We start from the raw sequence: 12,743 nt of genomic DNA on the forward strand, positions 1-12,743 counted from the left end.
AAGTAAGTGATAAGTGCTAATAAGTGTAATTTTAATGAATTAGTATTAAATAATTAGTAAATAGAAAGATGTTGCATAGGTGCATAATTTAAAATTTAATTTAACTTTTTAGCAATGCTAAAGTGTTCATAAAGTCATTTTATAGTGAATATATAAATAATAATTTTCATAAAAAAAAATACATAAGAAAGTATTTATAATAATAATAATTAAATAATTACTTTATACAAGATTCAATAACGTCTATACATGATAGCTAATTAGATCTCAAATCACATACTCTCTGATTGTTTGTCTGTGATCTGAACAAGGAAGAGAATGCTAGTTTGGGAGATCTTATTCTTGCCCAAAGTTAGCATGCCCTCATTACCTAATTGAAGTCTTCTATTAGCATCGTTAAGCAACATAAAAGATCAACCATGGTCGAAGTGGTCCGCTCTCTGGAAGTCAGTAACCCGTTTATTTTTTAGTGTTTTTCTACTCTCTCTGAAATTGTTGAGGCTACTATATCTAACAATATTTTAGTTCACAATGTACAAGTAACCAATTATACACAAAAACCACTCATAGATCATTACTTTAGTTATTTCTCATAATAAATTGCAATAAACAAATATCTTTAATCATTTTCATCTGGTAAAAAGTTGCTGTTCGTTTTGTAATCATATTGATAAGAGTTTTATAATTTTCGATATACAATTTATAAATGTGATAATATAATTTAAGCAATTTAAAAATAACAGTTGAAAATTTTTAATTATAGTCACGGTCCTTATGGTTTATCTAGTATTGCCATGTTTTTCATTATAATTTGTCCTTTGTTAGTAAAAAACCATCAGCAATTGAGAACAGGAAAAAACTCATATTACACTTAACTTAAGGGTCTTTTAAGTATGCTTTGTAAAACTGACTTTTATTATAACATATCCAATAAATGCAAATATACAATAACACATATATACTGTAATAGATAAATAATGTATTTACAATATTTTTTAACTTAAACTTTAATATTTAATAAGATAGAAACCAGGTTATAACATTTCGTTCAATTTATTATGTTAATACGAATTCAGTTGTAGACAAAATAGTTCAATTAAATATATACTATACATACTTGTCAGTATTTAGAAATAAAAAATGAATATAATTTCAAATTATATTTTTTTATATAAAATAAATATACTACAATTTAATTCAACTAATTTTTTATATATAAAAAAAATTTTCTTTTTTCTTGAACTAATATTCCAAACATTTTGATTTTATTCGCATAATTAAGATGCTCGAAAAACTATTCCGTTTATTCAACAATGAAAGTGACGGAAAATTTGTTCATACTCGTAGATACATATTTTCAGTATTTTTTTGGGCCCCAGGGCGATAAGGCTAATGCGCAACGAACGCTAACAGGAAAAACAAAATCTGTTTCCGTTGTCAATGACCGCAAGTGCTAGTCGTACAACATGTTTTTCTGCGGCGCCAGTATAAGAGCACGACTCGTTAAACAAAACATCACCCATCGACAGGGAAAGAAGCATAAACAACATATGGACCGCTGGACCATGCATGCACCGATGGACGCATAAATACTACGATATCGTTTGCTTCAGGTGAGCTTAGTTTGATATTTTGTGCTGGCAATGCGCGTCGGGTATCCTGTTCGTGCATAGATAAACAAAAACCAATATGGACGCCGTTGCAACCCATCAGTGGATACACTGAGAAGTATTGTTTTGCTATTGACCAAATTTGAACAATTTCACGTTAAAAATTCAAGCTCCATTAGAAGCGAACATGGCGTTTAGGGCTTCCATTTCCGGCTGCATACTAAACGCGCTCTTCTATGCACAATTAGATTGTTAACTAAAATTTTATAAATTCTAATTAAATTGGCTTTGCAATGACTACACATTTTAAAATTCAAAAACTTTTTTGAAAATATTTGACATTTATTATTTCGATGGAAAACGTAGTCTTTTATTTTATAAACATCGTTGAAACTTTTCCGGTTAATTACACTTTAGTTGAAATTTATGAATGTTCGAAAGTTTTATTATACTAACAACCAATTGAAATATTTATCTAACGACTAAAAATATTTTAATATTTTTATTTAATTGTATTTAAAGTAACTAAAAATGCTTTCTTTTTTGCACGTTTAACTAATCCTTTGACATATTAATATACGAATATGTTATTAATAACTCCGAACTAACATGGAGGTGTAGAAAATTTATATAAAATTATTTTTTCTTCTTAATATAACATTGCTTTTCTTTTTCTTGGTGAAATTCATATCAAAATATATACATGTATTATTACAGCTAATGCCTTAAATTAGATTTTTCTAAGAATTTCAGTATGATATATAAATAGGTAATAGATGAAGTAAGGTCACACATTCATTATATCAATCAGATTCATCCTCTTTAATATCGTCAGCAAGTTTCAGGGTTTTACAAGCGCAGAAACTTCATTATTTATATAAAATGCAGTTGTTTTATATCAAAATTCCAATTGTGAACTAAAATTTACAATGTAACATATATACATAATCACATTTTCCAATTGCATATGAAAATATATTACTGTTATACTCTTTTTATTTTTTCCTTCATAAATGAAATTTGTAAATCCCCATGCAAGACAGTATTTCTGTTCCTTAGAGCTATCATTATTATGCACTTAATTTTGAAGTCATTATCTTATATATAAAAATCTCGTGTCACGGTGTTTGTGTTTAAACTCCACCGAAACGGCTTGACCAATTGTCATGAAATTTTTTGTGTATATTTGGTAGGTATGAGAATAGGCCGTAAAGTATATTTCATACCGCTAAAGTGATTAGCAAAAATATCTTTATTGCTTTAACAAAAATTTTTTTATTTTTTTGACAAATTTTTTTATTATTTTTGAAAAAGAAAAATTTTTTTTCATTATTTTATGTAACTACGCCAACAAGTACATCGAGCATTTACATCCACTTCGTTTCTTCGTCTTGCGTTCAAGTACGAGCCAGGTATTCAATATTCCGCACACCCGAAAATGATGATTGGTTCTATGGACAAAGAATGCCCTTATTGTCATGCACTCAAATTCAAACAAGAATCAGACGGGTTGTGTTGCGCATCAGGAAAAGTGCAACTATCAGAAATTGAGAGACCACCAGAACCATTAAACGGCTTGCTCATTGGCACGCATTAAGATTCAAATCTGTTCGTAAAGTCCATTCGCATATTTAATTCATGCTTCCAAATGATTTCGTTCGGAGCAACGGAAATAGTTCACAATATTGCGGCAAATGGCAGTACAATACAATACATTCATTATCATTTATTTAAAAAAAAAATAATCAGTAGAAATAAATTATACGGCAAAACAATGTTTGCCGGGTTAAATTCTATTATGATATAGAATTGTTTATTTTAACCATAAATTAAAGATACATAAAAGACACTTGTGATTAAGATTTATTCACATTTTTTTCACTATATTTCAGAAAGCAATCCTGCCATTAGATATTAAGCACATTATCATTCAAATGCTCTCCACGAGATTTTTCACATCACGGCATCCTTCGATATAATATTTCATGACTTGGGCGCAAGTATCTAAAAACATCCCCGCCGTAAGTAAATAAAAGTTCATCAAGACGATTTCAAGCATCATTAGTTCGTCATTAGCATGATCCTAGGAGGCCAATTAACAGGCAGTGTTGTGTGTCTAACGGCGAGTACGGCTGTATTTTCACATTTTTATTTTAAATTTCAAGAAATAGCAAACTGGTAATCGTATAGCCGTAGCGATCAGAACTGATGATCAAATATTTATCAATTTTTAAATATATGAGTTTATCACGCCAATAAATCATCTGCCTCACCATACATAACATATGGATGCAATTGATTCTCGACAGTACTATGAGTTTGTCTCTTTTTTTCAGAAAGTTCTTAAAAATATTTTTTTATAGAAATTTTTGTTCACCCAGCTACTCTTTCTTTATTTACTTTTACAGAAAATTAAAAGCAGACCCTATCAAGTATTAAGTTAATTTAAGTTAATTCGATAAATATTTTAAACATATTTTTATTTACATTTATATTTACATTCACACTTATCAACAAGTTTTCTAATAAATTGCACACTTTCTTAACGGATTCATCTGAGTACCAACTTCACAGTTGAATTCTTTCGAGAATTCTAAAAAATTTGAAAGTGGTCCAATTACTCTAAACATTGATGGCACATGTGAATCTACTGAAGTCTGCAAATCTCGTAGGCGGGGATGAGTATCACTACACCATAATTGTGCATATGTAATAAAAAATAATTGCTTACTTGTATAATTCAAAGTTGGTAGTGTTTCAGATACTAAATCTTGCCCAGAACGCACTGCGTCCTCATACCAATTCAAATAAGCTTCGTATGCCAAACGTATACCGCCATTGTCAGCAATGTTTTCAGACTGTGCTGTACTTTTTGGCAGGTTCCGTCCACCGTAAATGTATTTACTGTATTGTTTAGAGAAGCATTTAGTTTTTTCCACGAATGTTTTTGTAGACAGCTCATCCCACCAATCTCTACTGTTACCATCCTTGTCATATTTTCGACCTGAGTCATCAAAACCATGTACCATCTCATGACCAACTAACGTGCCCAATGTAGCAAACTTTAATGCATTTGGATAAACAGCAGCCCATAGGTAGTAAGGCTGTAATAGTGATATGGGCACTTTTATTGTGTTTTCGATGATAATATTAGCTGGTGTATATGAAAGTATTTCGCCTGCTTCTAATGATTTTGGAGGTTCATGTAGTTTAGTTAGTAATTGCGAGGCACCCCAACTTAAAAAACTCTTAACATTTTCAACATAATCCTCACCATTAATTGTCAAGTTGGCAAACTCATTGGTGAAGTCATCTTTAGAGTAAGAGTTAATTTCCAATTTCATTGCATCTAGTTTCTCAATGGCAGACTTTCTCGTATCAAGATCAATCCAGTTTAACTCTCTCGAACGTAATTTTGATCTATAAATGCTTTTTAGTTTATTCCATACAAGTTCAATATCCATTTCTGTTGTTTTGGTATTATATTTTCTATAAATCATATTATCCAATACTTTGGCAAAATGAGATTTAGTTTCGGCTATACATAAAACTTCTTGACTGGCTCTTGTTTTAGCATTTTTTAACTGAAAATCACTAAGCAAATAATAAAAAATATAATTAGCCACAACACGCTTTGGTGTTCTTATTATAATATCCTTCAGATTGTCTTGATATTCTGGTACGAATTCATAAATAGTTTCATTAAAGTCAGATCCAAGCCTTATATCAAGTAAACGACGTATATCGATATCTGGTGCATATTTCTTTTGCATGTTATCAATTGTGGTTAATTGTGTCATCTCGTCTAAGTCTAAACCTAATTTATCATCTATCATGCCCCTAGCCAAAGAAATTTCAAAGTCCATTATATCTGCAGCTGTTTCTTTTGCCACTTGTTCATTTATGCCCAGATAACGTTTTAACTTATCAGCTATTGTCATTTTGTAACCTTCTCGATATATTTTCGTAACATTATCTAAGTACATTGAACGACTCTCCAGTGGCAAATCTGAAGGTCCAATATAAACGCGATTCTCTGTATTCTTAGCATAATCTGCAAGCACGTCAATACTTATAATTATATCTTTCCCATATTTTAAACTAATTTTTCCTACTGTCTCCAACCAATTGAAGTTCTGCTCTTGCCACTTATCACCAACCAACGCTGGCATTTCACCGAATTCCGCAATTATTTCCTTCAGTTTTGCTCTGTATACAGACTGTATTTGAGCAATGTTTGTGCATGACTCATAGAATTTCTTCACCTTAATATCCGTTTCCGTATCGGAGTCTTGCACTCCCGATTTCAGTACCAATGCTACTTTGCGATTTAAAGCTAATGTTATGGACTCAAAAAAGCCAGTCGTTGCATGTTGGATAGAGTTTGCTGGATTTATTTTCAACCAATTACCACATGCAAAATTGTAAAAGTTGTCGCATGGATCGATGCTTGCGTTCATGTAATTATGTATTTCAGCTGCTTTGGAAAGTCGCATGATGTCCCGTACATAAGATGAATTTATCTGATCAACTGGCTGAATGACATCTAATTTATTGGTTGTAATTGGAGTGGTTGTAATCAGTGTCACAAAAGTGAAAACTATTACAATTGCTTGAAAATATATGTTCATCTCTGTTAATTAAAATTATTTCTTATTTTTTTAAATTACAAAAATTTTGTTGTTTAACAGACGAATAACAAAGCACGACTATTCTGAGTGAGAATAAATAGTGAGATTCCAAACAAATGCAATCAAATCTTTTCACGATGGTCAGAAGTTTATCAGCACTCGATCAACCTCACGCTTGCTATCTCAATTTACTCTGGTTTTTAAACTGAATTCTAATTTTAGTTTAAAAACAAAACTATTGCAAAATGTTTATTGCATTAAATAAATAACAAATTACAAGAAAATACAATAATTTTCATAGTGACATATATTATGATTGTTTTGTTTATTCACTATTGATACACTGTACTAATTTTCAAAATAAACTTAATGGGATTGTGCATAGTAGTATAAATGATTAAAATAATAATTAATTATATTAATACCATGCCATTAAGATTTTCGCATAAAGATACTCCATGTTAGAGAAAATCTAAATTTACAATATTCACAATTTAGACTTCAACGTTTAGTGCTCGATACGATCGAATGAACTTCTCTTTTGCATAGTATGTGCTAGTAGTATATGGTATTGCATATTCATAATGACGATTGCTATCTTCACAAGGAAGAGTCGTTGTACTTTTATTAGTTTTTTTCTTTCTTTGTTGATATAAGCATTTTTTACTTTTATTATATAAAAAAAATTCGGAGCAAAGAAAACAATTAAAATTAATAAAAAATAATTAATACTTCTCATAATTATATTCTTCTTCTTAATTAAACTTTCTCATATATATAAGGAAAATATATTGGTATCATATTTCTTACTTTTTGAAAAGATTACAAAAATATTTATAACATTAGCATTTAATGACGAATTAAAAAAAAATATAAGTAATTTTCTTTTAGAATTGAGCTCAGTGGTAAATAAACAAATTCCCTTACTTATGTCCTATCCTATATTCAAGAGAAAAAAAAACAATTCTACTAGATCAAATTCCCTGGAGTTACAGTGGCCTATCTTATTTTGAGTACTTAAAATTTCGTTTGAGGTTAATCAATAATGATCAACTGGCTAAATATCTTATATATATTTAGCCCTACGTTATAGAAAAAAAGGATAATTGGTTGGTTCTCGTCTGTTTATGGGCAGAATATTCTCGTCTGTTCAAACAGCCCATAAACGACGTTTTGTTATTACTGTTACTACAGTCCATAAATATATTAGTCTTAAAATCAAACTGACCGATTAATAAAGAAAAATTGTTTTGAGAAAACATATGTGGGCGTTTACAAAGAAATAGTTTAGTTACATGTTTTTGCTCTTCTTTCGTGAGGCCTCTTCGATTTAAAAATTTTTGGATGGCTTAAGCTTTGTCAGTGCAATCTTGGCTCCGCCGAATAGGATTTTTATTATATATTTATATCTATATTATATATCTATAAAAATAAAACTGAAACCATATTGTAATATTAAGGAAATATTTATGAAAAAGTATCTTATTTATTTATTAAATTTATTTAAATTAAAGGAAACATTATTTATTATTAGTTCAAAACTAGTTCCTAGGTTTGATAGTTTAAAGCTTTGTTATATAAATTTTAATTTTAAACCGCCTATTCTGGTTTTACATTTTTAAACGTTATTTTTAGTTTTCAAGAAGTATTTATTCCTTTGCTGAGGTTGTCTCTGATTCTTATCTATCTTGTTCATCTTGTTAATGTAATTTCTTATATTGTTTAGTATTGTGGAATCTAGTATAATAATTTATCACTGGTGACATCAGTGACCTCAGCTGAGTTTTCTACAGCTGTACTAGCTTTGATTTTGTACTATTGCTGAACAGTGCAATATTTGCTGCTCCACCATTAACAAAACCTCTAATCTGCTGATTTTGTAGATTTTCCGAAATTAGCTTAGCTTAGCCCAACTCTAGATTGCGCCCTGGAAGATATTAGACGAGTTTGCAAAGTGAAAGGAACTTCATTTATCTTTTTGAAGTAAAAAGATTCCCACACTCAACACACAATCGAGTTTAGAAATGAGTTCACCTCAATGAGCTGTTTAAATCCTTTTCCCCGATTTCTCTCTTGAGGGATTAAAAATACTTTTCGGTTCTATAGTTTTGTGTGTTTATTAAATATTTTTAAGTTTTATTGAATGGAAATTTATACCTCATATTATATTTTATTTTAACTATATAGACGTTCATAATGCCCAATAATATAAATGTGCAATATTTTATTTTTCTTTGACAATAAATGGCTATTACAGGTTATGACAAGTCTAGTCATGCTTAGACAAGTTGTCAATATTACATCAGTATATGGTTTTCTACAGACATAGTCTTAAATATTAAAAAGATTTGTAATTTAAAAAATTAGTTAAGCTGGATAGAGATGATGAATTTCTATCTTAGGATTAGAACAGCACTATTTTTTATTCATCTGTAAAGGAATAATAGAAAATAAAAAAAGAATAAATATTCCCTCTTTACTGTTTTTGGGACCAATGGAAAATTTAATATCCAAGATTTAAGAATAACATATTTAACAAATTCAAAATGTTGACAAAGCAAACAGTTTTATTATTACTTAATAATTATAAGGGAAAATGTAAAAAATTCAGATTTCCTTCCAATTTTTGAAACCATTATTTTTGAAGTTGTTGTACATATAGTAAGCAGTTGAACCACACAGATCTATTGCACCACCAACAAATGTTGATTTGAATATTAAACCAGAACTTGTAGCGGATATAAACATATTCGTATCATCATTAGACTTTGGGAGGAATCTATTCAACAATATATAACACCCACTATAGTATACTCCAATAATTCCTAAAGTGTTAGACAAGCCTGCGCCTTCCTTTACTACATGGTTTAATAAAATTGTGTAGATTTTGCCAGTGTTATTATGACTCAGTACCTTTCGAACCCCTTTATACAAGCCAGTTAAAGTACTAATAGATGCGCCTATTAGAATCAAAGCACCTATGTTCATCATATTCACCTTTATTTTATGCTCCTCCTTGATACTTTTAAGTGTTACATACTGTGCACCCGAATCCTTAGAACTGGAATTATCCATAGTAGATTCCCGCATAGGTGATATTACATCTGCGGGTATTTCACCAAGTGTTGACGTGTCATATGTCTCACTGGAGACATTTTTGTTTTTTTCAAAAATTTTGTCCAAGTACTCTTTTATCATTTTGCTTTAGTTAAAGTATTAGAAGGAAATTTATTTATATGCTAATGAAGAAAATGTTTTAAAAATTTTCTAAAATTATTTATTATTCAATTCGATATGAAATATTTTTTCAAAACATTCACGCTCACTTAGTGTAAAATTGGTATATATTTTAAATGTTTTATTTAAATAAAATTAAAATGTGATACCTAAATAAATTATATTGGACTTTACACATATAGTTTTAATAAATATAAAATAAACTGAAATTATCCCCAAGTTCATATATAACATATATATATAAAAGCCACTCGCGTTCAAGTACTAGGAATGTTCCTATATCATGGCATCAATGTTGTATTAACCAATGAATATGCTGATATCTGATTAAAAGACCAACAACTAGAGCCCTAAACGCGGTATCTGATTAAAAGACCAATTAGAGCCCTAAACGCGGTTAAGTGTTGTAAAAACAGTAAATAAGACTTAATGGACTTAATAATTGATACTAAAAATACCAATATTAATAGAAAATTTTATTATGTCAACAAATCCTTACTGAAAAACTTGATAATAATCCAGAATTCCATGAAAGTTCATTGTAAATCCATTTATGTAATTTTGTTTAATGTGAAACTATTACTTGATAAAAAATGGGTCTCCAAATAAGTCGTTCTCCATTTATTAACCGTATACATTTTTCCATTAGCACCTGCAAATGTCATAAAATGTATGGTGTGGTATTTGATCTGTAGGTGAGATGAACTCATACTGTTTTGATCGATATAGTCGCACAAATTTTTTTAACATGAAATTGAAGTTTAAATAGGAAAGGTATGTGGTTTTAACAAGACTGGCGCCACACGCTGTAAACACAACTTATTTTGGCTGTGTAGTAAGTATAACTTTTCTGAGAAGTATAATTTCGCGTTTTGATGATGTGATTTTTTTGTGATGTTACATATAAGACCATGTTTATACTGACAGCCCTTTTACTTCCGGCCCTTTGTAACATTTTAATAAGCAAGAGTAAAGTTATGGTTGAACTCTTGCCAGCTATGTGTCAACAAGTCAACAAAAATTATCTTTAAAACGGATAACACTGCTAGATATAAACAATATATGTAATATATTGTATTTCAAAGCTAACGATGAAAATTTAATCAAAATCTTATTTTTTATAACAGCGTTTACTTTTGTTATGTATGCGTTTGTACCTGAGTTGGTGGTACCATATATCACCTTAACTCTATTTTACCTGTGGACAGTTTTAAGTCATACTAAGAATAACTAAATACGGTGGCTTTATGAAATGATGTATTGAATGTCTTTATATTATATCTGCCTGTGCTTATCATATTTTGCTGTATTTTTAGGATGTTGAGCGTTGAGTTATTGTGACTGTCTATTATGTTGAACAGTTTCAGTGAACGATGTTTAATGTACTCTGTATCTACCAGTAACCTTCTTAAAAGCTTATCGAAAACTAAATCAAACAAAAAAAAAATAATATCGCAGAATTCTTTAAAGTTTAATAGCAAGCATAACTGGTGTAGTCCCACTGGGTTAGAGATCATATCTAAATCCTGCATGTTAACAGATTGTAAAGTGCCTCTATAATTTGAAGAAAAAAAAGGTTCAGATTGAAATAATCTAAAAAATCATTTTTTAAAACAACTACATTAAAAAAATAATAATTTAAAACTCAGGGCTTATATTTCACTATCTCAATTTATTTTCCATTTTTAATCAATAATTTTCATACAATTTTATTGGTGATTATCTATTTTACTCTTACATCAATATAAATTACAATCGTTTTAATACAATATATAATATAAGTAGTTGAGAAACAGTTACTTATAGTTCAATAATTTTTTACTTATTGGTTTAATCTTTACTTCATAAATTCTAAATAAGAAAATTAATAAATATTATTTATTTTTATAATTATTTTTTGTTGGCTAATTAAAAACTAAAAACAAAATATTTAAAAATTCGTACGATTTTTATATAAAAACCTTAATTATAAAATTAGTTGGCACTCTGAAATTAATACTTCAAATGATATAAATATGTTATTAACAATACACCCAAAAATATATGGAACTAAAATGTACAAATTTATATATGATATATGATAAAGAAATTTTAACTAACTTAAATTATAAAAAGTATATTTTTTAAACTCTTCTGTGTGTATTTTCATAATTTTAACTAAACTTAATTTTAGTAAATATTAATATATATTTTACACTTTTAGCATTTTTAATTAAAACAATCAATTTCATTAATATTATCACAACGTATTAAACATAATAAAGAACATTTTAAAAAGATCTCCTTGATTTTTTTCAATAACATTTAAAAAAGTTTATTTAATTTTGACATGTTCTCAGTGCAAAGGATGCATTATCCTTCATGTTCATGCCAGCGTAAAACAAGTCTTCAATAAAGATTTGTATAAGAATAAATCGAATTATAATAATGTATATTGGCCTATAATCCTTTTAGATTTAGCAGTGTTAAAGTTACGATTTATGCGCTTAAATGCAGGTTTTTCTGAGTTTTTATTTAAATTTTTATGTAGTATTCCATGCTATTTTTTTCTTTAGAATTGAATAAATTTTAATAAGTTTTTATTAGTTTTTGCTTTGTTTATGTACTCCTTATTCTAGTTTATTTTATTTGATTTTAAAATAGTTACTTTATTTTCAAACATGTATTGTATATTCTTGCCGCTCCTGTTCCTTCTTCTCATGATACCTGACAGCAGAAAGGTGAACAAATTATGGACAATATAGAGAGAAAGAAAAAATGAATTATTTAATCAACAAATTTCTTGGAAGCTTTGTGTATAATGCAGCGACTAAGTAAAGTTAATATTTTACGAAACTAATTAAAATGCAATTTGTACGCTCCTCCGCCACCCACGCTACCTTCAATTCAAATTGTCCAATAACTCACCTTGCCAACAGTGAAGTTAATTCCTCCCTATCCATTTTAGCCAATTGTCCGTCGGTGTTTTCCATTACACGTTGCACTTCCAAGTCTAAATCCGCTTCGCTAAATTCACGTGAATCTGTAAAACCCGACGGTGGACGAAAACCCAAATCCCCAGCTCCGGCCGCTACAATGGTGGCAGCCAATGAGGCCGCTGTGTCGGAGTTAACCTCACTGTCTAAACTGTTGGTTATTTAATATTGTGCATGTGTCCGTGGATGTTTAGTGTTTTGAGTGTGTTTGTGTTTTTTTTTAAATAAAGTTAGTCCATTAGCAAAGTTTTTAAAAAAGGACGAGAAAGAAATCAAGATAAAAAAAATAT

The 12,743-nt window shown here is 29.2% G+C and overlaps 3 protein-coding genes across 4 annotated transcripts in view; all 3 read right to left on the bottom strand.

Moving 5' to 3' along the window:
* Positions 1-4,073: 4,073 nt before the first annotated feature.
* LOC119686353 (endothelin-converting enzyme 1-like) lies at positions 4,074-6,300 on the bottom strand. The gene has a single exon (XM_038100924.1). It carries the CDS (start codon positions 6,239-6,241, stop codon positions 4,133-4,135), a length of 2,109 nt encoding a protein of 702 aa, XP_037956852.1. The 5' UTR covers positions 6,242-6,300; the 3' UTR covers positions 4,074-4,132.
* A 2,548-nt stretch (positions 6,301-8,848) lies between these two features.
* On the bottom strand, positions 8,849-9,439 carry LOC119676213 (mitochondrial import inner membrane translocase subunit Tim23-like). Its single transcript, XM_038087448.1, has one exon. The coding sequence runs from the start codon at positions 9,437-9,439 to the stop codon at positions 8,849-8,851; it is 591 nt and encodes a 196-aa protein (XP_037943376.1).
* Positions 9,440-12,125: 2,686 nt separating this feature from the next.
* Positions 12,126-12,743, bottom strand: part of LOC119686352 (Down syndrome cell adhesion molecule-like protein Dscam2) — a gene marked incomplete at its 5' end in the record, with an annotated part of 87,680 nt that continues 87,062 nt past the window's right edge. The window contains 2 exon segments of one of the 2 annotated variants that reach the window (XM_038100922.1): positions 12,126-12,184; positions 12,386-12,604. In XM_038100922.1, coding sequence (XP_037956850.1) covers positions 12,133-12,184; positions 12,386-12,604 — 271 coding nt within the window. In that variant the 3' untranslated portion in view covers positions 12,126-12,132. 2 annotated transcript variants of the gene reach the window in all.

The sequence above is a fragment of the Teleopsis dalmanni genome, chromosome 2 (assembly GCF_002237135.1).
Source record: "Teleopsis dalmanni isolate 2A chromosome 2, ASM223713v2, whole genome shotgun sequence".
Classification (NCBI taxonomy): Eukaryota; Metazoa; Arthropoda; class Insecta; order Diptera; family Diopsidae; genus Teleopsis; species Teleopsis dalmanni.

Coding starts and splice junctions, on each gene's coding strand:
- LOC119686353 (XM_038100924.1), bottom strand. CDS start 6,241: ATGAACATATATTTTCAAGCAATTGTAATAGTTTTCACTTTTGTGACA.
- LOC119676213 (XM_038087448.1), bottom strand. CDS start 9,439: ATGATAAAAGAGTACTTGGACAAAATTTTTGAAAAAAACAAAAATGTC.